The sequence below is a fragment of the Phyllopteryx taeniolatus genome, chromosome 13, assembly GCF_024500385.1.
Source record: "Phyllopteryx taeniolatus isolate TA_2022b chromosome 13, UOR_Ptae_1.2, whole genome shotgun sequence".
In the NCBI taxonomy this organism is placed as follows: Eukaryota; Metazoa; Chordata; class Actinopteri; order Syngnathiformes; family Syngnathidae; genus Phyllopteryx; species Phyllopteryx taeniolatus.
Genome location: NC_084514.1, coordinates 16,710,894 through 16,735,495, shown reverse-complemented (window position 1 = coordinate 16,735,495; position 24,602 = coordinate 16,710,894). Strand labels below are relative to the sequence as shown.

The following is a 24,602-nucleotide window of genomic DNA, read 5'->3' as shown; positions in this document are numbered from 1 at the left end:
GGCTCGCCGAGCGTGTGCGCGAGCAGGCTTCTGACCAATCAGAGGCCGCCTAAGCGTTAACCCTTTCATTGCCACCGCAACCACTACAACTCAAAGGCAGGTTTTAAAAAATCTTTTCGAGAGCGGGTAAGTAAACATAAACAACTGAAATAATGTGGTGCCACAAAGTGTGCTTACCCTATTACAATGATGTGGAATGGGGCTGTGTTCAGAATTAACCAGTTACATTCAAAACTTGGGTTAAATGGGAGTCAGCCGCAGCGCACACTTGCCACCATTTGAAGTGCCTATCATGAACCACAAATGAATTTAAGATGTTCTGGGAGGCCTTTTCTGACATAGATATTTTTTAGCTTTCTTGCAGAAGCCTGAAGGATTTGTACTAACTGTGACTGCTAATTGTTCATAGTTTCCTCCACCTTGTCTAAGGCCCCAGTTCCAGCTCAAGAAAAACAGCCTCAAAAGATGATTCTGCCACCAGCATGCTTCAGTGTTGTACGCACCAAACAATACTTTTAGAACTTTGACCAAAAAGTTCACAGTAAAAGCAATTTATCGTACTGCAACACATTTTCCCACGTGTCTGAGAGATTAATGTGAATGGATAACTCTGAACACAGCCACATCCCAATTACTGTATAAAAGTGAGTGCACACTTGCGCAGCCACATGATTTACGTTGTTTATTTTTATTTCCTCTCTCAAAAAGATTAAAAAAGTAATTCAATTGCGTTGTACAGTTCATAGGTAACATTAATGGTGGAAAAAGTTTGGAAATTAATTATCTTTGTCTCATTTTTTTATAGACTATAGATAGACTTTTTATAGCCACTGTAATTTCATCTAAAGGGAGTCCACTTGCTAAATGCATTAAAACAACACTCACAGACATACAATATATTCTCTCGGCTCCGTGGGAACAACGACGATTACTGCAGTTTAATAGGGGACCTTCTCTGCCTCTACTTCTCTCTCTCTCCACTCCACTCTGGAGTTACCCAAGGTGAGAGGTGCCGAGCAGGTGTGGGTATACTTATTGCCCCCCGGCTCGGTGCGTGTAACCCCAATGGTTGAGAGGGTAGGAGAACACTCACGCTGGGGGACTTTAATGCTCGCGTGGGCAATGACAGCGAGACCTGGAGGGGTGTGATTCGGAGGAAGAGCCCACCTGATCAGAACCCGAGAAGAGTTCTCTTATTGGACTTTTGTGCTCATCACGGATTGTCCCTAACGAACACCATGTTCAACCATGAGGGTTTCCATATGTGCACTTGGCACCAGGACACCCTAGGCCACTGTTCGATGATCGACTTTGTGGTCGTGTCATGGGACTTGCGGCCGCATGTCTTAGACACTCGGGTGAAGAGAGGGGCGTAACTGTGAACTGATAACCACCTGGTGGTGTGCTGGCTCCGATGGTGGGGGAAGATGCCGGTCTGACCTGGCAGCCCCAAATGTATTGTGAGGGCCTGCTGGGAACGTCTGGCAGAATCCCCTGTCAGAAGGAGTTTCAACTCCCACCTCCGACAGAACTTTGCTCACGTTCTGGGGGAGGCGGGGGACATTGAGTCTGAGCGGACCATGTTCCGCGCCTCATTGCTGAGGCGGCCGACCGGAGCTGTTGGCCGTAAGCTGGTTGGTGCATGTCATGGCGGCAACCTCCGAACCCATTAATGCACACCAGCGGTGAGGGATTACTGGGCATTTTTGGCTTGTGGGACTCCTGAGGCACCCGATGGGTACCGGCTGGCCAAGCGGAATGCAGCTTTGGTGGTCGCTGAGGCAAAAACTCGGGCGTTGGAGGAGCTCGGTGAGGCCATGGAGAACAACTTCTGGACGGCTTTCGAGGAAATTCTGGTCCACCATCCGGCGTCTCAGGAGGGGAAAGCAGTGCACCATCAACGCTGTGTATAGTGGGGATGGGGCGCTGCTGATCTCGACTCGGGATGTTCTGAGTCGAAGACCTCTTTAATTCTACCGACACGCCTTCCCATGAGGAAGGAGAGTCTGGGATCTCTGAGGCGGGCTCTCCTGTCTCTGGGGTTGAGGTCACCGAGGTGGTTAAAAAGCTCCTCGGCCCCGGGGGGTGGATGAGACTCGCCGGAGTTCCTAAAGGCTCTGGATGTTGTGGGGTTGTCCTGGTTGACACGCTTCTGCAACATCGCAGGGCACATATAGACACACCACCATTTACACCTATGGACAATTTAGAGTGTTCAATAAAGGGCATGTGTTTTTTTTTTATTTTTTAATGCATACAGTAACTCCACCACAGTCCTGTGTGGCGTTTGGATGCGTGCATGGATTTCATTCGGGTAGTCTGGCTTCTCACAAATTCCCCAAATTTGCCTGTCAGATTCATTAAAGACTCTAAACAGTCCGTAGAAGTGAAGGTGATAGCCACGACCTTAATGTGGATTATTTTGTATTATTTTATTAAGAAATTGGTCATTAATTTATATTAAATTAATGATGATTCGTGAATGATTTTATTGTTCAAATAAACGATTGTATATGTTTTACAAACGTTCTATTTATTTGATTGTAAAATAATTATAGGTTTGATTCAATAATGGGTTAATTATGATTTCATTATTATACTGTAAACATTTTCATTTTGGAATAAAACTGTAACATAAAATCCTTTCTGGATGCACTGTATATAAAATGTATAAATACTGTACGTATATTGTAGGCGTATAATACTTATAATACTGTAGATCTGATGAAAACTACTTTTAACCAAACAGCGAAATGCTGCCACCTCGTGTCAAAATTAAGACGAATCATTTATTATAGCTTGTCTTTAAGTAGCCTATCGCTTGTGATCAATCCATCTATGCCAAACCTAGTTGACCTTCTTCTTCTGCAGGCATGTGCAAAAAGTTAGGAATTATAGTAGTGATATCTGTCATCCCCGTATCATTGGGAGTAAGAAAAAAAAAAGTATACGTTGGGTTTATTTGCTGATCCAGTGTGCTTAGTAGAGTTCAATTTACAAAAGTCTTTTTGCACGGATATGTATTGCTCTATTCCCATGCAGGCAGGGGACTTAAAGCGGATCCTTCAAAGTAGGAGTGGCTGTGAAACCCTGTTTCAATTCAAGTGGGGTTCAGACTATAAAAACACTTCCATATTAAGGGATTCTGTGGACCAACATGTGGAAGTCCAACTTTTCTCTTGTTATGGTGACCTTTTTTTCTACACTTAACATTTATTTTTAGGTTATCGTTGTTAGTCACAAATAAAGGCCGCGAATGGAAAACATTTTGTAGCACTGGAAAAATAAATTACAGTCAGACCTTCACTTCAGATTGCTTATAATTTGACAATTCCACTGGCCTAATGAGGGTGGGTGTTTCTCATGTGATCGAAAAAGTATTGTAAGCAAGTGCCCTGTATTTAAAAATCTTCAACATTAAATGTGCTACATAATGGAACAGAAATGTTACTGTTCCAAATTTACGACAACACTTATGAGTTCAGGTATGTTGTATAACCATAAAAATGAAACAGACTTCCTGTGTGTTGACTTACATTAACTGGCTCAACACATTTGTATTTGAGCAATTAAATGTTTTAAGTTGAATCCAACATTGATAACGTTTGCTGTTTAATAAATATGTGGGAGGAACCAGAGATCACTATAACAACATAGTCCTATCTATTTCTTCAAACTGTTATAAACATTGAAAAGGTGCAGATCAGTGAACAGGTTTTAACGGGGGAAAAGTAATTTATTTCAGTTTACATTGCATTTAAAGCCATATAACATTGTTAAAAATTTTACACAGCTCCCATCGAATGTAGTGTCATTTTACAAAATACGACCCAAGCTCTGAAATAATAGAATACTCAGCTTTTAAATTACTGCATAATTCCCTGTTACTATACATTAAATTGATATAGCTCCATATGCCGTTTTTATTCTTTACAAAAGAAAAAGCAAAACCCTTCCGAAGTGAGGTTGTATTTTAAGGGCAATAAGACCAAGCCAACAGTAGAGCGTGTTCCTGATTATGAAATGCCTGAGAAGTTGCTTTGAGTCACAGCAGAATGACACAATGCCCAATCTCATGTACCTAATGTACTAGAACAACATGATGATGATCAGTGCTAAAGATTGTTTGTCACTGCAAAGAAAGCAGGGATATTTAGCATAGAGCACATCATATGCAAATGAGACCAGTTTGGTCACAAGTGCCTGCTTCAGTGTGATGTACAGTACCTCAAGCTAGTGTCTGTCTATATGGAAAACATTTAGCATATCAACTATAGGTGCAATAATTAAAGCGACAACTAATCGATTATCAAATTAATCTAATGATTTGTGACAATCAATTCATCGTTTTGAGACCAACTTAAAATTGTCCACGTCCTTGAAATTGCAGCCTCTCAACAGTACTTATGAATCATTGTAATTATTATAATAATGAAGTAAATAATAATTTGATTTATCATAAAAAATAAAGCAGACTCATCTTTGTGTGTAATCAAAATAAGAGATTTGCAAACATCTGCAATTATCAAAATGGTTGCCCATTTTATGACATGTTACAGACCAAACCAGTAACTGAATCATAATCAATTTGTTTGTGTATTTTCTGCACTGTAATTTTGAAATGATACCCCCCCAAAAAAAAAAAAATAAAAAAAAAAAAAAAAAAAGACTGATTAATCGATTATTAATATAAACGTTGCAGTTGCCGCCCTAAAATCAACACTAATACACTCGCATAGAATGGCTTGAAACCATTTGGAAGAAGAAATGTTTTGTTATTGTAGTCGGAATATTGCACTAGAATGAGAAGAAGGAAGAACGCAATGAGCGATCTTGTTGTCTGCAAGTCAACACCTGCCAAGAAGGCTTGCAGGTCAAATTAAAAATGTGATCATGTTGGAGAGGTCAACTCTCCACTAGAGGGCTTTGCAGACCAGACGCTGATAACTACGAGTCCCTTTAATCCATTCCGCGAGCAGAGAAGGACCCAGTGTGTGCAATGGGCACAGCCCATAAAAAAAAGAAGGCAAACTGTTGTGTTGGAGTCTTGACCCATTTGACCAAGTGATCCAAAATTAACATTCACTGCCATCAAAAGCGTGACAAAATCCCATTACAAAAGCTATCATTATTATAATTGTTGTGTCAATGCGACTGAAAGCACGGAGATGATTTTTGACCAGTTCCAGTGTGAATGGCAACAGCAGACATTGTGGTATGGTTATGACCAGAATGATCCTTATTTACATACTTATCGTGACTTACATTCTTTGACTAATCCGAGTCCCGTGGGAGCTCCGGCACGAATGTAGGAAGCTCGCTGTAGAATAGGGAGGCCATTCATTTGTACATGAAAAGCAATAAAATTCATAAGGTGGCCTATTTTCATGTTGCGCACCACGACGCCAGTTCAAAGTCTGCGAATGCATCGTCATTTGTTCTCTTTTACAACTCCACAGTCACGTGTGAATACTGTGTGCAGACCAGCTCGGTTCACAGATCCAAGCCTTTGCTTCCCATTCCCGCACCAGACAGTGCGAACAGGTGAGACCTTCCCTTGGTTTCTACCACACACACACACCCTCTCATTCTCCTCGCAGATTTGTTGACTGTGAAGGCATCGTTGCATCGTCCTTGCTGTCGCAGCGGTGGCCTGTGCTTCAAATGTTGGCCTTGTCACTGTAGAAAGGCGTGACGTGAAACATGTAGCAGTGTGTGCACACTCTTACGGGCTTCATTTGGCCGTATCGAGGCAATGGAGCAGAGTGGGAGGAGCAGCGAGAGCAGAAGATCTGAGAGGAAACGCAACATACACCTTTAATAGGTTTGTGTGATCAACACATTAAAGGGAGGAATGGATCATACCTTTCCACAGCTCCTACAGTGATGCTTCCTGCGGATGACAGTAAACGGAGCCTTGCAGGCGATGCAGGAGTTACACAATTCATCTGGAACCCAGTCAGGGGGATCTACAAGGGGGCCGACAACAAAAACAGTTAAGTACCGTTAGGTAAGTTATTTATACAGCACTTTTCAGGGAGAGTTTCACATAGTTAAGAGTGAAACCCCGCAAATTCGCAGATTTTTTTTTTTCGGAGCTACTTGTTATTTGCCGAAAACTCACCGTTGCTATCTTTGCCATAGCTTTTGAGTCCTTCTTTTCATACCTATAGGCAATCACAGACATTTGTGTTTGGGCGTTAATTGCTCGAGGATTTTTGCTATTCGCAGTAGGGCTAGGCCCTTACCTCCAGCAAATAGCAGGGGCTCACTGTACAGAATGCAGAATTCCAACATTTTACAGTGAATACGAGAAAAATTCTTTCATAAAAATGAAAACAAAATCAATTGTAATCTCGTCTTACTGGAATGCCTACCTACACAAATGTTTTTTTCCCCCCCCTCTTACAGCTTTTTAAAATTTTCCACTGAAGATGCGGCTCTTAGCTCAAAAGGAAGTGTGTTCCACAATTTGGGAGAAACGTACGGCAAGGCTCGGAGCATCACCTTTAGTTTTTAATCTGGTGTGAGGGACAGTAAGTAAAAGGCAGTCAGTAGACCAAACAGGAGATTGAAATGACACATAATCCACCAAGCCTGACCATCGAGGGCCGTGTAAGCGATTGTTAAAAAGATGTACCGAATCCTGAAATGAACAGGGAGCCAGTGCAAGAATGACCAGGAGGGATGTGGCTGCTGAACCTATGGGATCTAGAATGGGGGCAGCATTTTGAACCAATTAGAGGTTGGTCTAAAAAGTTACGACGGGTGAAGAGAGAATTGCCCTGGTGAAGACTTGAGGAGATAAACGAATGATAATTTCTAGTTCAGAATGAACATAGCCCTAAGTTTAGAAATATTTTTGAGGAGGGAGAAGCAGGAACAGGTTAGAGTTTTATTATCTCCTTCAATTGAGGCGCACATTTTTAGAAAGGGATCCAAATTAGGATGCGACAATTAATACTGCTGTCTAAAAAGGAGCTGAAGGAGCCAAAATCACAACAGGTGCTTGATCCATGAATCGACCAATAACCTGGCCTGGCGACTGGCCGTTTCAGTCTGTGCTATTACGACGCCATTCACTTGTGAATCCACAATTGGAATCGCAGCCAAAAGTTGCAGGCGGTCGGCAACTCATACGAAGGAGTTGCAGAACCACGCACAACCAACGCGAATGAATCGTTCGGTGGCGTTCGGTCTCGTCGCGGAGTGCGCGGTTAGATTTACACCAGCAAAGAGGGGCTGCAGTACGGCTGCATCTGAAGAGGAAGTGCTGACATTTCAACTATATTCAGTGTGTTTGTGGTTATGCTGACCTTCAAAATGGCCCTCACGGGCCTTGGCTGCCAATTCTGATGAGGAAATGGTCTCCTGACAGAGAGCGCAGTCCTCGAGTACTGCACTTCGCAGAACAGGACCTGCTGGGCACCACAGAGGAACCAACTAAAACCGAGGTCTGCATAATTAATTGTTTTGTTCCTTCCCCCCAGTGGCAGTTGAATATGCATGTTCAATACACGATCCCTACCTTTATTTTGCTTCTCGTTGTCTCCCTGCTCGCACTTGGTTGCCATAACCTCGAATAGTGTCTTGAGGATGCTGCGAAGGTCACTGGCATAGTTGGTCTGCAGCTGATCAGCAACACCTACATCCCACAGCAGAACAAAACATGATGAGGACCAGGGAAAGTAAGGTCCACGCACACCGACAATCAGGTAAAATTGAAGCAGTTTCCCTTCTTTGCAATCAGAGTCAGCAAAGACCCGATTCTTGGATATCTCTGAAAGACGATCCTGAGCAATTATTTTGTGGGGTTTTGCCCCTGATCTGCTCGGAAAACAGTCAAGACAACAATTGTAAATGTTACACCTGTTCAATACTTGATGGCAAATCCTTATGTGTGCGGTCAACACCGGGTTGGGCCAAGCCAGACAGTGATGGGGAAAAAAGTACGACAGCCAATTAGGAAGCTCGCACTGTTGCCGGAATCAAATAGAGGAGCAAATGGTTTTGCTGAGTGCTTGGCTAAAGCAGGGGCAAAGAAAGAATGGCCTGCTCCATTCTTTAATATTTGTTGCATTCATTTAGCCTTTTTTTCTTAAAATTGGTTAATTCAAATGTTTTTGTATCATTTTGTATTCATTTATCTCAATCATTAATTGGTGATGGCTATATTGTCACAAATAAAATAAAAGTTATTAGTAAAATATTTCACATATAAATTTTATTATATATTTTATTCAATAATTGGTAAATTATTTATAATTTAATAAAATCCAATGAATGATTTCGTATTTTATTATTAAGATAAACTATTTTACCTACACATTCGAACTTTTTGAATCTATGAATAAAGTGAAAATATATACATTTTAAAACATATTTATTCTATTAAAAGAATGGGTGATTGTAAATAAAAATACAAAGATAATGTAAAATATTACACACAATAAATCTGATATTCTATTCAATACTTGGGTAATTAAAATCAACTATAATATAATTAAAATGAGAATGAATGAAAAGAGAATGAATAGTATTTTAATGAAAGAAACTATTTTACATATACAATTATTTCTTATTTATTTATTTTTAAAATCCTAATCTACAAATGACCTGGCCCATCTGTCAGTTTTAAAAATCAAGTGGCCGTTGAGCACATAAATTTGTCCACTTCTGGTGTAATGTTTCTCCAACATTATTCACCACAATATAAAAGAGAAAGACAGTTTGCAACCGCATTGTATTTAACAGATTAGATATTTGTCAGCCTAGCGTCTTTTATTTCTTATTCTTTGTATTTTGCAGCAGTTTGGATGTCATGTGGCACCCGGCTGCCCCTCACAGCTCAAATGGCGGACGAGGCAAGGGCGTCGTAAAGTCGAAACGTCGTAGGTCGAATACTTTGTAACTCGAGGACTTCCTGTATTGGTGTGTTCTTTTAGTCATCGAGTACGGATCCCAGACATGAGTTCGCACAAACTACTTCTTCGTGCGCACGAAATAGTTACAGCGTGCGCACGAAGTAATTGTTTGTGCGCGTGAAGTAGTTACTGCTTGCACACGAAGAAGCCGTGGCTCCGTACTGGATTGGAGGGTAACCAAATCGAGCGCACTTTTACGGACTTGTTACAAACGACGCAGCCGAAACTGCAAGACACATGCGATGGCTTCAGGGTAAGTTTATTTTCTTATCATGTTCTCGTCAATATCTTATTATTCTACATTTAGGCAGTTATTTGATTGGGTCTATGTTTGCTACAGCGAGTAGTAGACTACTCTTTGTGTGTTTGTCGGAACTGCGACTCTGCCTCGATTTTCAACTTCGAAAGAGGGTGCGCTCGATTTCCTTACCTTCTGTATGGACTAAAAATAGTTCCCCCCCCCCCCCATGACATGTCTGGGGCTCCGTAATAGAGGACATAACGCACAATAACAGCCCTAGGCATGTGTGGGTGGTCTCACATTTTTTAAATTCCTTAAGATATTAAAAATCCCCGCTTAAGCAAACAGGCACAATGTGCCTCATCATCAGTACCTGATATACAAACAAAGAGACGGTGGATGAGGTCGCTACTGCTGTGGAAGCGTGAGCGAATCTTATTTCGGGCAGCCATCTTGGCATCTTGCAGAGCGAGCCGGATCTCCTCATGGTCCAGGTCCTCCGACGTGCCTGAGCTGGGAGTGAGGCTGCTGACGGGGCTGCAGGAAGCGATGAAGACTGAGCAGGAGAGGCCATTTATATCCCTCAACTGTCCCTACATTATTCACAGCGCCCATCCATATTTCATTGAGTGAAGTTGTTGAGATTTAAGACAGCAAAGACAACTAAATACCATAAACGCAGTCCGAAAGAAAACACCATCTGCTGCTTTGACTCGCTATTAAATACTACCGTACTACCATATGATGCTGCTCATAGTTACCTGGGAGTGTAAACACTGCTGGATAGACTACATGTGGTGACCGACACACTCTCACAGTCACTACCTGACACAGAGCTGAGGGGGGAGTTGTGAAGACTAAAAACAACAGTACAAAAAGGAGAAGAAATATTGAAATGATTAGGAAACAAAGGAAAAGCACAAAGAACTGTGAAATTGGAAAAAAAAAAAAAAAAAATGGACAAATATAAAAGATCAATAGAATGCCAAATGATGAGCGTGTATGATAAACTCAAATGCTCAACAATGTACATTTATGACATGAAAGAATTATAAAAGACAACTTACCTGGAGCCCTTCCTGCTCTCCTCTTTGGTGTCCCTCTTGGATTCCTTACTTCCTTCCGTGTCTTTGTCTACCCCCTTGTCCCTCAGTGGGCCTCCAGTTGCATGTTGCCTCGTTTCAGTCTTCTTCTGGTAATTGCATGTGGAGGTTTCGTCCCCTATATTGTTGCCACAGTCCTGAGTGTGATGCTCCAGCTGTGGATCGTCCGTCAGGGACTTCTCACATAGTTCAGATCTCCCTTCCTCTTTCAGGGGCTCGTTCAAGTGGCGGGAAGAAGCGTGAGACAGCTGGCAAAGTTCTCTTCTGCTGCGGCCTCGCGGGGGTAGCCGGCAAGCAGAGGATTGGAAGACAGAGCCGGGGGCTGCAGTCTTATGGTGTTTATCTGTTCTTAGAGTGAAGCCTAACCCGAGGCCTGCGGTCTCAGAGGTTATGGCATCCTCGTGGGCATCTTCACAGCTCCCGCAGCAGACACAAGAGTTAAGCAAGCAGTGCGTGGCCACCAGGCCGCAGGGTTCAATCTCTGAGGGAGAGGGCCGAGGCAACAGCATCTTGTCCACCGCCAGCTCCGTCAAGCTAGGGGAGCGAGGGTTGAATATGACCGTGGCCGAAAGCTTCATGCCGCCCATACGATGGGCAATGACTTCTGCGGTTTCATTCACAGTGCCCTCTAAGCCCATCTCCCAGCCATTGGTGTAAGGCAGCGGTTCAGAGCTGGGAGCAGATGTGCATGATGGAGGGCGCATTGCATTTAGACACTGGATGTTCTTACTGCGTGGTTGTAGACAAAGCTGCTCCGATGGTCCTTCGGGTAGCCAACCGTTGTGAACCGCATCCGACCGTAGACCTGGGCTACGCTGCAGAGAATGAGCAGACTTTGGGGTTTTGGAAGGCGAGGCAACACAACTATGGACTTCCTTTGAGATGCTGGTAACGCCGTCTGCTGCTGGGTCAAGATCTTCCATGAAGAAGACCCTGTCTTCCTCCTCTAAATAGATACCTGTTCTTCCTCTGCCCCTCAGTACCCTGAGAGGCGAGGCCTCAGTGCTGGAAGCCCCACTGGCGCCTCCCACCTCCCCTCTGTTGGGACGGTGTGCCGGGGACTGACCCTGGCTAGGAGGCGACAGCAGAGTTGACATCTCATCTCCTACGCGGTACACCATCATGTTGAGCTGCTCCAGTTCTTCCTCATCATACTGCATGGAACAAGCAAGTTCAGCCTCTTCTGCCTCCTCACACTGCAAGTCTTCTGCCTGCTCTCCTTTCTCAGATTCCACCTCCTCCCAGCCTTTTTCCACTTCCGCCAACTCCTCCTCGTGGTTAGGGCAGACAAACAGAGACAGAGGCTTTTGCTCCTCATCACCGCCCGCCTTGGAGGTGATATTAGTAGGGCTACAGGAGGATTGATTTTCTTGGATAGGTCCTGGTGTGTGGGTTGTGGCCTGCTCCTGGCCTGTGGCTAACTCGCCATCCTGAGAGATACAGAGGTTCCTCTCAAGCATCAGTAACTCTTCCTCTGTTAGAGTCTGTAACAGGTCTCTGGAAAGGCATCAAAAGGTAGCTGGAACACCAGAACATTTTTGGTGGGAAAGAAGCAGAATTTATGATGACACTTATTAACCATACCTGATTTTCTTCAGTAAAGTACGAAAAGGGCGGAAAAGCTCAGACATGTCCTCTGCTTTTCGGTCAAGGTCGAGAGGTCCTTCTGAGTACACGACCAATCCACTAAAAATAGATTTAAAATCCTATATGAGGAGTGGAAGGAGGAACGAGGCCGGAGGTCTCGTGAAGACGGGCAACACTTACCATACAATGGCTAGTCTGGGAATTGTAAACATCAACGCAGGCTCATAGTCATCAATCAGGTCTTGTGTGAGGTAGCCCAGGTTGAGCGCCCTAGGGCAGAAGGGAACGAGAGCACAAGTATGGTTCGTATTTTCTCTACACCAGTTCTTCTCAAAGTGAAGTACGAATCACTGCCTAAGTACAGTTGAGTTGTATTTAACTTTTTTGTAAAATAGATTTGCATTTACTCTTTAAAACAGTTTGTTTTTAAACTTTTATTTAGGTTTTTTTTTTTTTTTTAAATGTACCTTTCGTATTCAGTACATTTGAATGTAATCATTATTTGAGTAGTTTGATATTTTCCTATGTTTAAGCACAAAATAAACTGTGCTTAATGTTCGTTCATTCATTCATTCGTTTTCCGTTCCGCTTATCCTCACAAGGGTCGCGGGCGTGCTGGAGCCTATCCCAGCAATCTTCGGGCGAGAGGCGGGGTACACCCTGAACCGGTCGCCAGCCAATTGCAGGGCACATAGAAACAAACACTCGCACTCACATTCACACCTATGGGCAATTTAGAGTCGCCAATCAACCTACCACGCATGTTTTTGGGATGTGGGAGGAAACCGGAGTACCCGGAGAAAACCCACCCAGGCACGGGGAGAACATGCAAACTCCACACATGCGGGGCCGGGATTTGAACCCCGATCCTCAGAACTGTGAGGCAGATGTGCTAAACAGTCGGTCACAGTGCTCAATGTTACAGTGGCTAAATATACTTTTAGAATAAAATCACTCTCGGTTTATGATGAACACTTGGGCCTATTACACTAATGTATTATAATGTTATCATAATGGTGGTACTTGGAGAGCAAAGTCTTTTTTTTTGAAGTTTTAAAACCACTTGGTCTAGAGAATACACACATATGAAGTTGGACAACTTTTTGTTTGTGGGTAAAAAGTCACCTTTCCACCGTCTCACAGAAGAGCACAATCACCTCCTGCTGTACATAGTATTCTTTGGGAGACTTGACAGGCACCATGGCTGAGACATAGCTGCAATGCAAATGAGGGAAGCAATGACATTTGCGGTTGAGTCAAAGGTTTGTTGGTGGGAAATGTGAATTACTATTTCTGCTACGACTGCCAAGAAGCTCCTAATTTACCTGAGTTCAAACTCAGCAAAAAGGTTGTCGAAATGTCGCAGTGCGTCCTTCATGCGGTCTGTGTAGAAATTGAGGTCTCGCAAGGCCTGGTCTCGGGTGATGTTGCGTACCTCCTCCAGGCTGCGAGTCAGGTCCTTTGCCAGCGGTCTCATCGCTATACTCTCAATCTCCCTGTTCATGATGATGGAGCCTGCAGCTAAACACTGCACAAGAGTGGGAACCACTTTAAAAATCTCATGTCACACGTTTCCATGTGGTAAACTTGTCCTCGGGAAATGAACAGTATTTTACAGTCTTCATTGAAGGCTTGTTTTCCTCCAGACTTATGCTGAGGGAATATTGTACCTCTGCTCCAAACCACAGTTGCCCTGCTAAGTTGTCATGATGAATCTCCTCAGGGAACTTGACACAGAAGTCTCTGTTGGCTCGGTCACAGGGAATACATTCATCCATGATCTGATTGATGATGTTCAGCACATTGTCCTGCAGAGCCACACGGTGACAAAAGCATATTGAACAAAACATGAGTGCAAATGAAACCTTGTTTCAAGAGCGCCATTGCAGCTTTTGGAGATCATTGATTGGGAAGTGAATGAAAGCACTTTGATGTGAGTATTACACCATTCGGGTCGGTGGCCTTCAATAAAAAAAACACTAAAATGAGGCCCATGATTCAAGCTGTGAAAATACTGCGTCACACGCCGTGAGAGCTAATCAAGAGCTTATGTGCCGTTGGCATGTACAAGAGCCATAACAATGACTTAGAATGAGCTTTTCACTCAACTGTGGCAGCACTGTGCACTGTAATCTTGTCAGGCGCAGCACTGCGTCTTTCTCTGCACGCCCAGAGGAGTAAGATTAAAAAGCTTTGAGACAGAAAGCTTGACCATTGATTCCTTTACAGCTGTAAACTGTTGGTGTGTCCGGAAGCTTCTGGCAGCAGGGGACACTGGTGATGACCGATCTCGAGTACCGGCTGTAAATCCTCCTTTGACAAAAGATTGTTTGCCATTCTTCTTTCAGCTTCTACTTTTGTCCCTGATTGTCTTTCAACCTTCCTCCTCACCTGTCTCTCACGTATGCCAATTTAATCTATGTTCCTCTAAACAACAAACGCACAAACATTGTAGGAGCGCTCAGGTTGACATAAATAAGCAGTATGCTAGATGCTCCCAGAGAGAACCGTGAAAAGTAACTGATAGCTGTGGTGGCCGATGTAAATTGTTGGCCCGAGTGGGGTCATCTGCTATTATTGGTGCCCCTGGCTGTCGGGTATCACTGCCTATGTCATTCTTTCAAAGCTTTCAGGAGAAAAGTCAATGGGGAAAACCCCAACAATTGCAATATAAAAAGACCATGCAAAATAAAATAGAGTTGCAGAAAAACCAAAATAAAGCATACTGCCAAAGGAGGAAGGTAAAAGAACAGTTGGTGGTGACCTTATTAAGCATTGCTCAGTGTGTAGTGGCGCTGGGAGGGCTGCTGGTGCACAACAAGCCACACGACGACCTCCCAACACCACCTGCAGCTCTCTCAGCATGATGCAGCATGGCGTCCATCACTCATGCACAGCCTTGCCCTCCAAGCGCCTCTCAGCCCGGACCACACAAAGACTACTCTAACCATTATCTCTATCATCATGCTAACAATGCACACTAACACTTACACAATGAAGACTAATACACCCATGCAATACAAACATTAAATAAGATGAAACGTTTTACACACGCACGCACAAATGCAGGCATGCACGCATGCACTTCGGTGCTGAGGTACAGTGTTTAGATCTCGCTTACGGCCTTCCTGAGTGGAGTTTGCATGTGCTCTCCGTGATTGCGTTGGTTTTCAAGGGTACTCTGGCTTCTTCCCACGGTCCAAAATCATGCATGTTAGGTTAAGTGCCGATTCCAAATTGTCCATAGGTGTGAATGGTTGTCTATATGTGCCCTGTAATTGACTGGCGACCAGTCCAGTGTGTACCCTGCCTCTCTCCCATCAGTTGGGATAGACTCCAGCTCACCTTCAATCCTAATGGGAACAAGCACTATAGAAAATGGATAGATGGATGGATAGATAGACTTTTTATCAGCTAAACACTGTTCAGCTATGTGAAAAGTGTGTGTCTTGTTCCACACTTGTATCAAAGGTGCCATTGTAAATGCCCCCAAAAGAAGCCACCGTTAGACATTTATTAACCAAACACATGACCCAAAGCCCTTTAACTCATCAAAATGAGTGTGTTCCCTTGCTTTCAAAGACCCTTGCACGCTTACGAAACTATGCACTTATCGGATGTTATCAGCTCAACGTGTGGAGAGTAAAAAAAAAAAAAAACGCAAATACTGTGGAAACTTGACCTAGATAAGGTAACAATGAGATAACCACACCAATTTTTAGACTGACGCTGATAAGCGTTGAGTCTATTTTTAGCGTGTAGGCCAAAACCAATGTCCAAACAGATGGTTTGTCTCATCCAAATATGTGCATTGATGCATCAGTGTAAAATCAATTTGTCTCAATCCAAACATTTTGAAGCCAACACTAATCTTGCAGAAAGCTTTGAATACTAGAAAGTCATAGTTATAAACAGGATATCTCGATTTTATCATGCGTTCCAACAAGCAAGCAGAATTAAATCACGTTTTATACAAAAAATAATTTAGTAAAATAGATTTTTTTTGGGTGTGTTTAAAAAGTTCTACCTACAGATGACAATGATGTCAAAACAATACCAGTTCACACAAACCTATAGAAGCAAATGAGTAGTCAAAACTATACATTTAATTGTTTTTAGTGGATAAACCATACAGTGTAAACAGCCTTATAAAGTGTAGTTGCTCTCTGAAGGGAAGTTAGTGAACTAGATATTCACACGTGGCGATCTGAAGTACACTTATATAGAGACAAAATGTCTACTCTTTAAAAATAAAACTGTAACCTGTATTCTGCACAGAAATCTCAGCAGCCGCCGCAAAAAAGGAGCATAAATTCAACATGTCCCAGTGGAATATTGCGATTTCTAATGAAAGGCAGCAGAATATACTGCTGATCCTCACTCCTCTCAACTCACCTGGCAGGAGCGGAACTGGTTGACCAGCAGCGTACATCTTTGAGGGTCCTTCCTGCCATCGAGGCTGTCCAGCTCAGCGGCCACCTGGTTCAGCTCATCGTCAGCATAGTAGAATTGGGCCAGAAGCTGTGGGTCTGTCCTCTGCACAGAATCACAACAAACCACTCTGACAAAAGCTGCTTAAGAGACAGAATGGCTAGACATTTTATTTTTCCCATCGGGGTCTTTCCACCAAATTAAAACCATGATTTAGCATCCAGTGCATATCAGTTCTTGTAAAGTACTGGGACAGAGGCAGTGTTGATAAACCGCAAGAAGTGAGTCTTGTGAGTCCTCAAGAAGAACTCATAGCTGCCGAATACATTAAACAACACTTGTCTGCCTCCACCTTTCAGAGGTTTGCTACATAAATAACCACAGTGTAAGATAAAGACACACACAGTGTATTTGTTTATTCTAGAACTGGACTATATGCAAATTTACAAATGATGAATTGACTACTAAGGTATAATTCTATGCTGTGCACACATAAAATGAACACAATTGATGTATAGGAGTTAAATTAAAAATAAATGTAGGGCACACAAATCACCAGACTGTCTTGTAGATTATGTGCAAATTGCAGACAACATAAATCCACATATTTTGCAATGGAAATGACATATTTAGTATTCATTGTCACTGGGTGAGTTAACAATGGCTTTAATACTGTGAAAGCTCCCAGAAGAGTAGGCGTAATTAGTGAGCCTAACCCCGGTAGAGCATTTGTGTCATTATCTCCCACCGCACACTGGAGGTGTTGGGACCAACAACACAGTTGAGCAAATCGTGCACTGGTTGAGTGAAAAAACACCACAAGGTATGGCAAAAAAGAAAAGAATAAAGAATAATAATCACTTACCCATGCTTGTACGAGAAAAGGAAATAAATAGATATTCTTAAATTCTGAGTACAAAAGACAATCTATGCACATGCAGACAAAAGCAAGGAAGATAGACCGAAAGGTTAATGGATTTGAAAATGGCGACCACATGCCGACACGCATCATCACACACACACACTGCGAGACACCAAATGATAGTACAGGAGCTCAGGAACTAAAAGGGCAACATGACTGGGCAGACTGAGAGAGACTTGTCTTTTTGTCTGTGGTGGAGTGGAAGTGTTTTTTATGACATCAAATGGAACATTACTGTAATTGAGAAATCTCTCACAGGTGCTTTTCCCCTCAAGTTTGCAGTGCTCTTCCTGTTGCGTGATACGCTCCCTTGTGGCCCTTCTCCGAATATGATACACAACGCTGTTCCCTCACTCACACTCATTAATAATGAAACAAACTGCATGGAGAGTATACAGAGACCTGCAGTAGGAATTCTTGTCGCATCATTTAAGAAAAGAAATACATACTGCATGAAAAGGCTGTTCAAAAGACCTGCATATGGTAAGATATATATTTTAAAAAGGGCAGATTGACACTTGACAACAGCGGGAGGGTCTGTGACACAAAGTCATGGTGATGACAGGAAAGAGCAGAAGGAGAAACAAAGATTTTTTTTTTCCTGAAGCATATAGGTCAATGTGCAGCGAGAAAGAATAGAGGCGTTTGAAACTGATGTCATCTTAAAGCTGCATTCCTCATACAAGAGGGAATTTTCCTACAGCAATGCATCATGGGAGAAACTGTCAAAGGCAGGCAGTGTTCAAAATGCACTGGAACCCAATGACATTTTTGCAGCTTTATCTATAAAATTGCATGAAATAATGATTCCTCAAATGTTAGAGACCAGGCTTAAAGAGGGCAACCATGTCTGTCACTTCCAACATTGGGTGACACTAATGCTGTTTCAATGAAGCAGCAGAACATTTGGACAAAGTTGGATAAAGTTGTGAAGTGAACTAAACTGATTAAAGTTAAAATATGGAGCATGATACATTGCAGTATTTGCGTTTATTTATTTTTTTTACTCTCCACAAAGAAAGCCCATCTTGTAAAGAAAAACAGCCACATGCCAGGAACAATTAACAAAAAGGCTAAATAATATGAATTGTTCTTTGTTCATTGTGTCACATTCTTGTGGAATTCTTTGTGGGTTGCACTTCGAATGATGTCACTATATGCAAGTAGCTGACGCAGCTATTGCTCTTGCCTACGCAATTAGGCTAGATTCACACGTCATGCTTCAATTCAGTGATGCAAACATAAAATAAGAAAATGTAGGGAACTGATTATCCAAATATATCAGCTATATCATGGACCACAAACTCACTAAGGTTGAATCAAGAGCGATTCTGCTGGTTTTAGCCAAGTATTGCACTTTAATTTCACCTTTCACATATCAACCTACTACTACTGTCTTTTGGCTTGGACGAATAAGAGAAACCAGTGCAATCATCAATTAAATCCCCTAACATACAAAGCCGTCACATCTGACACTATTGTTCGTCCAGCTTTTTCCTTATTCTGGGTCACCGTTTTTGGATAAAATTTTAATGGACAGAGACTCTTTCTGACTTCCAACCCTACCTATTGAGGTCGGCTGGCTTGGCCCCCAGCCCGAGAGGCTGGGTAAGATTATGGCACCTGGTTTTCCTGATTGGTCTTCCATCATAGTACTCACCAGGCCTAACCCCTTTTAGCTTCAGAGATCAGATAAAATTAGGCATTCTCAGTGTAGTATGGCAAAATGTGAAACTGTATTGTTATAGTGCAATGGCAAAGATTCAGAAAAGGAGTGATCGTCCGGGCGTATGTTTCCAGAACTTACGTCATCCCCACCAATGACAGCTCTACCTTGCATTAAGTATGGACATGATTCAGCGGACTCTCATCCCTTGTGGTGTGACATACCCCTGTGATACTCCCACTGTCGGCCACTGTGGACTGCGCTGAAGATGATGCAATCCACAGTGGTGCAAAACTGATTTCAGACCAACTATTCTTTTGTGAGCAGTAAATTAGTAATGGGTAGTGGCTGTTCGAGAGCCTGCCACTGCACAGCATCGGCATTTTTGTATTTTCTGAATCCTCCAAGGTCTTGAGATTCTACACTTCATTTCCAATCAAAGCGTGCAACTGATGAGTGCTATCACACACTTGGATATCATTGATGACACCGGCGTGCACACACCGAACCTGCTTGAAAAAGAGACCTTACTTCTCCCCTTTCCTTCTCCTTCTCTCGCGGAACTGTTCAAATTTAAAAATTTCGGTTCCTAGTTTCGATGCCTAGTCCTCCAGCCGCAAAGAAGTGGCGAAAAACAACGAAGAAGAGGCGTAAACCAATGAAGAAGAAGTATCAGTCAACCAGGTGAGTGAAACAATAAAATAAAAAAAATAACAAATCAATCATATATAATCATATATAATATATATTATATATATATATAAATATATATTATATATATATATAAATATATATTATATATATATAAATATATATTATATATAATATATATTATATATATATATAATACATACATATAATATATAATATATACATAATATATATAATATATAAATACTATATATATATATACAATATATACATAACATACATAATATATATATATATATATATATATATAAACACATCCACAGCATGATGCTGCCACCACCATGCTTCACTGTTGGGACTGTATTGGACAGGTGATGAGCAGTGCCTGGTTTTCCTCACACACGCCACTTAGAATTAAGGCCAACAATTTCCATCTTGGTCTCATCAGACCAGAGAATCTTCTTTCACACCATCTTGGAGTCCTTCCGGTGTTTTTTAGCAAGCTCCATGCGGGCTTTCATGTGTCTTGCACTGAGGAGAGGCTTCCGTCGGGCCACTCTGCCATAAAGCCCCGACTGGTGGAGGGCTGCAGTGATGGTTGACTTTGTAGAACTTTCTCCCATCTCCCGACTGCATCTCTGGAGCTGAGGCGCAGGGATCTTTGGGTTCTTCTTTACCTCTCTCACCAAGGCTCTTCTCCCCCAATTGGTCAGTTTGACCGGACGGCCAGCTCTAGGAAGGGTTCTTCTCTAGGATCCTTAGGTGCAGCAGAAATGATTTTGTAATTTTGTGCCTTACCACAATTCTGTCGCTGAGCTTCAGACAGTTCCTTTGACCTCATGAATCTCATTTTCTCTGACATGCACTGTGAGCTGTAAGGTCTCATACAGACAGGTGTGTGGCTTTCCTAATCAAGCCCAATCAGTATACTCAAACACAGCTGGACTCCAATGTAGGTGTAGAACCATTTTAAGGATGATCACAATAAATAAAACAGAGTGAAAAATTTAAGGGGGTCTGAAAACTTTCCGTACCCACTGTATATATATACATTTATATATACCCTAAAGTTCCAAAGAAAGTCCTTACAGATGATCTACTTTTACCTAAAAAAATTGCCTGTACAGTTATCCAAGGTTTAATGGTGGCCACAATATGGAAAAGATCAGATTAATCCTAGCAATTTTATTACATTAATTTCTGTAGGATATTTCTTTGAAATCCTAACAAATTCAAGGTTCATATTCAGAACCAGCAGAATAGACTGTTGGGACTTCCTCGCGGTTTCCACTGTAGGTATAAGAAACACACCATGCAAAGAGCTGTAGACCACAAATTCTGAACATTATGGTGCATTGAGAACCTTTTTATGAGCAGTTCATATGCAAATTTAATTTCATAACAAAATTAATTTTAATGCATGCTGGGAATCTGAGTGGAGAGTACACGGCATACCTTTAGCTTTGCTTTTTCTTTAATGTTTTTCCTTTTTTTAATCAGGTAAAACAAGTTTTACAAATTAATCTGTATATAGTTTAATGCAAATGTTCATCTGTGCTCCACAAAAGGGTACTTTTTACAATAATGTACAGTACAAGTGTTGTCCAAGACTTTCAATAGGACAGTTCCTCCCACTGTGGTCACTATAAATAGAATGAGTACAGAATTACTGTCAAGCAGTAGACCACATAGATCATTCTTAATCGACCTCTGGTGAAGAAACACAGTTTTTACTCTGAGAAAAGCAATGTACAGTGATGATGCAGCACATGTAAATAATATATTGATACACCTACTACATACATACCTATACAGTCAAAGCATTGCATTAAGTAGTTCACATTTCCTACACCTAAAATTTTTTTCTTTTAAAAAGAAAGTCCCTCACTTATCAAAAGTACTGCAACTGGAATATTTAACAAGGTACCCACGACCTGCTCTGCTTGCATCATTCAAGAATTACAGCAAATATTATAACCTCTGACTCCAAAAAAGAAATGTCTTGGCCTGGCAGAAGCAGATTTAGCAGAGACTTTGGCTGCTCACAAGGATAAATGTGGTCAGAGTTTAGCCATCAATGCGGGATTAAAATCCAACAGTCCTTCAACATTACTCATTGAACCAATGATGAAGTAGTCATCAACGTTTTGTTTCATTGATCATTCATTTACACCAAAAGGCAATAAAACACTTGCAGAAGGTTTCCCCATTTACGGTAGCTACAAGTCAACGGATTGGTGCCTTGAAGTCGCTATTTCTCAAAAGTTTTTACAATTTGGAGTTGGAACAAAATGTTGTATGTGAACCAATTAAATTAGATATTTGCATAAATTGGTCCTAAAATGTGAGCTGATCATCAAAGTCACAATAATAGACACAAAACTAATATAGGAAGTCCCCGAGTTACGACGTACTTGACCTACGACGTTTCAACTTTACGACGCCCGTGCCTCGTCCGCTATTTTGTCCCCAGCACCATAGCGTTTCTGCTTAGCTAGTGCATAGTGCGCCGGGAGTATCTTTGCCTTTTTCGCACTCCTTTTTTCACTTTCTCAGCAGTAATGGTAAGTACAGCATCTTATTTTGTTATTTTAATGTATTTTAAGTTTCTTTATACAAAGTGTTAACCTTTCCTGCTAGGGTCACCTAACCGTGGTGGGGAGATGCAGCGGAGACGCCCTCGCCAGTGCCGAGGTTGTCCTCCTCTGGTTTAACTCTCTCGTTGCACAGCTGAGCTGGGTGGCGGCAACAATAAAGGCACGAAGCACTGATTTGCTGCTTTAATGGCTTTATTAGCTCCTCCGCTAATCACTACTCTTCCCCGGTCGCCGTCACTACACTTGCAACTGTACACTCGCACCTGCGCGCACTCCTTCCTCCTTCACAGTAGGTAGAGGTCGTCGAGTGGCTGAAGGGTCGCCGGTTTGAATCCCGGCTCTGATTGTCTGCAAGTGTCCTTGGGGAAGACACTGAAACCTAATTTGCTCCCAGTGGGCCTGGCAGCACCTTGCATGGCATCAATCACCCATGTGTATGTGTGTGTGTGTGTGTGTGTGAATGCGAGACTTTGTAAAGTGCTTTGGGCACTGTGATAGTGTCGATAAAGCGCTATATAAGTGCAGTCCATTTACCATTTATACACATGCGCGATAAATAAATAAAACAATTCTCAAGTACTGCCCCACGTGAACCATGCTTCACACAAAAGAACCGTCAGAAGACCTGCTATTAGGAATTGGGAACTTGCATTAAGCTTGAAAGAGTTACAACATTATCTCTGAAAGTCTTGATGTTCACCCTACTGTAAATATGTTTGTTGAACTGAAACACCTTTATAAAGGGGAACGGTCCAAAATGTTCACCTCACCATTGTGCACGTCTCATCTGCAACTACTAAAGGAAATGTTTGGTTGAGGTTATTGCGGCCAAAGTTTCCACCAGTTAATAAATCTAAAGGTTGCCCTATTTTTTTTTTTACCCTGCACTGTGACATTTACATGTGTTCAGTAAAAACATCCATCCATCCATTTTCTGTGCCGCTTCTCCTCACTAGGGTCGCGGGCGTGCTGCAGCCTATCCCAGCTATCATCGGGTAGGAGGCGGGGTACACCCTGAACTGGTTGCCAGCCAATCGCAGGGCACAGATAAACAAACAACCATTCATACTCACACCTACGGGCAATTTAGAGTTGTCAATTAACCTGCCATGCATGTTTTTGGGATGTGTGAGGAAACCGGAGTGCCCGGAGAAAACCCATGCAGTCACGGGGAGAAGATGCAAACTCCACACAGGCGGGGCCGGGGATTGAACCCCAGTCCTCAGAACTGTGAGACACACGCTCGAACCAGTCGTCCACTGTTCCACAGTAAAAACATGACTGATTATCTGTCTTGAGTCAGGTGAGTCAGTTTATTATCAACTTATGCAGAAATCCAGGTCATTCGAAAGGGTTCATCTCTTTTTCTTGCTGACTGTATATATAGTCCAACATAGTGTGTCCGTGTCACTACTCCGGGTGTATCCCGCCTCTCACCAAACATCAGGGATAGAATTGAGCTCACTTGTGACTCTAAAGCGACTGAACTACACGGAACTGAACGATTGCATACAAATTAACACACGGAATTGAACAATTGCATACAAATTAACAGTCAGTGATGGACTGTTGCAGACCAAACGATCCATAACCCGCTGCAAAAAAATATTAAATAATAAAAAATTCAATACATGGCTTTTCTTTAGCAGTCAAAAACGACTGTGCATGCCATCTATCACTTATTCCTTTTTCTTCCATCCAGTTCGCCATTTTTGTGAAAGATCATATAACTTGGCATTCTGATTGGCCGTAAAAATCTGTGCTGTGGCATTGTGTCTAGAACCCTGCACTCTGCACAATGCCTCTGTGCTGTTGCATTGTGTCTAGAACCCTGCACACCACCATTTACTTGCGATTTGATGTGGAATCGCAGTCAAACTAGTTGCAGAGGATGACCCTAACCGGTTAACTGTTATAAACTATTTAATTATAAAATTATAAACTTTAATAATAAAAAATACAATAAGATAGTTAATTTTAATATTAAGATAAACTAGTTACCATTTTCACTTTTTCCCATGCCCCACTTTTTCTATAAATATAAATAGAACAAAAACGTATAGATTTTATTTTATAGATATTAAAAAAGTTAACTTTTTAAAAACACCTTTTAACCATTTCACAAATGACTTGACACCAAGCTATCCTTTATAAATAAAATTAAACGTGGCCCTGGCTTTAGCACAAGTATGCCCACTCCTGTTCTAAAGGTTTTTAAAGCAGGATTGTGAACAATCACAGTGCAGCCATTCTGACAACAGAGTGTGCGTGGTGGGGTGATTTGGCATTCACACAAACATGTTTTCCCCAGTGTGGCTCTTGAACAAAAGGGGTCAACAAACACAAAGGGGGGGCTGAGGCTGCACATGTCAACATCAGAGCACGTCGCCGACCGGCCATCTAACGTTAGCAGATGTGAGACACAAGTGATGCTTGCGGGCTAGCAGAGCCAGCCACACTGCCGCCGGGAAATACAAAAT

At 42.2% G+C, this 24,602-nt stretch overlaps 1 protein-coding gene across 10 annotated transcripts in view; it reads right to left on the bottom strand.

The window, feature by feature from the left end:
• Nucleotides 1-3,607: 3,607 nt before the first annotated feature.
• The window catches only part of zfyve28 (zinc finger, FYVE domain containing 28), a 28,850-nt gene continuing 7,855 nt past the window's right edge, over nt 3,608-24,602 (bottom strand). For 2 of the 10 annotated variants that reach the window (XM_061795431.1, XM_061795429.1), the window contains exons 2-11: nt 16,251-16,391; nt 12,036-12,125; nt 11,853-11,954; nt 10,233-11,765; nt 9,927-10,022; nt 9,539-9,702; nt 7,529-7,645; nt 7,317-7,421; nt 5,866-5,969; nt 3,609-5,792 (exon numbers count right to left, since the gene is read on the bottom strand). In XM_061795431.1, the coding sequence (XP_061651415.1) occupies nt 5,661-5,792; nt 5,866-5,969; nt 7,317-7,421; nt 7,529-7,645; nt 9,539-9,702; nt 9,927-10,022; nt 10,233-11,765; nt 11,853-11,954; nt 12,036-12,125; nt 16,251-16,309 (2,502 nt within the window). In that variant the 5' untranslated portion in view covers nt 16,310-16,391 and the 3' untranslated portion in view covers nt 3,609-5,660. Of the gene's footprint in view, nt 5,793-5,865; nt 5,970-7,316; nt 7,444-7,528; nt 7,646-9,538; nt 9,759-9,926; nt 10,023-10,232; nt 11,788-11,852; nt 11,955-12,035; nt 12,126-12,980; nt 13,071-13,180; nt 13,384-13,525; nt 13,664-16,250; nt 16,392-17,151; nt 17,777-24,602 lie in introns of those variants that run through there. The other 8 variants (XM_061795426.1, XM_061795427.1, XR_009791533.1 and 5 more) reach the window with 8 other exon arrangements.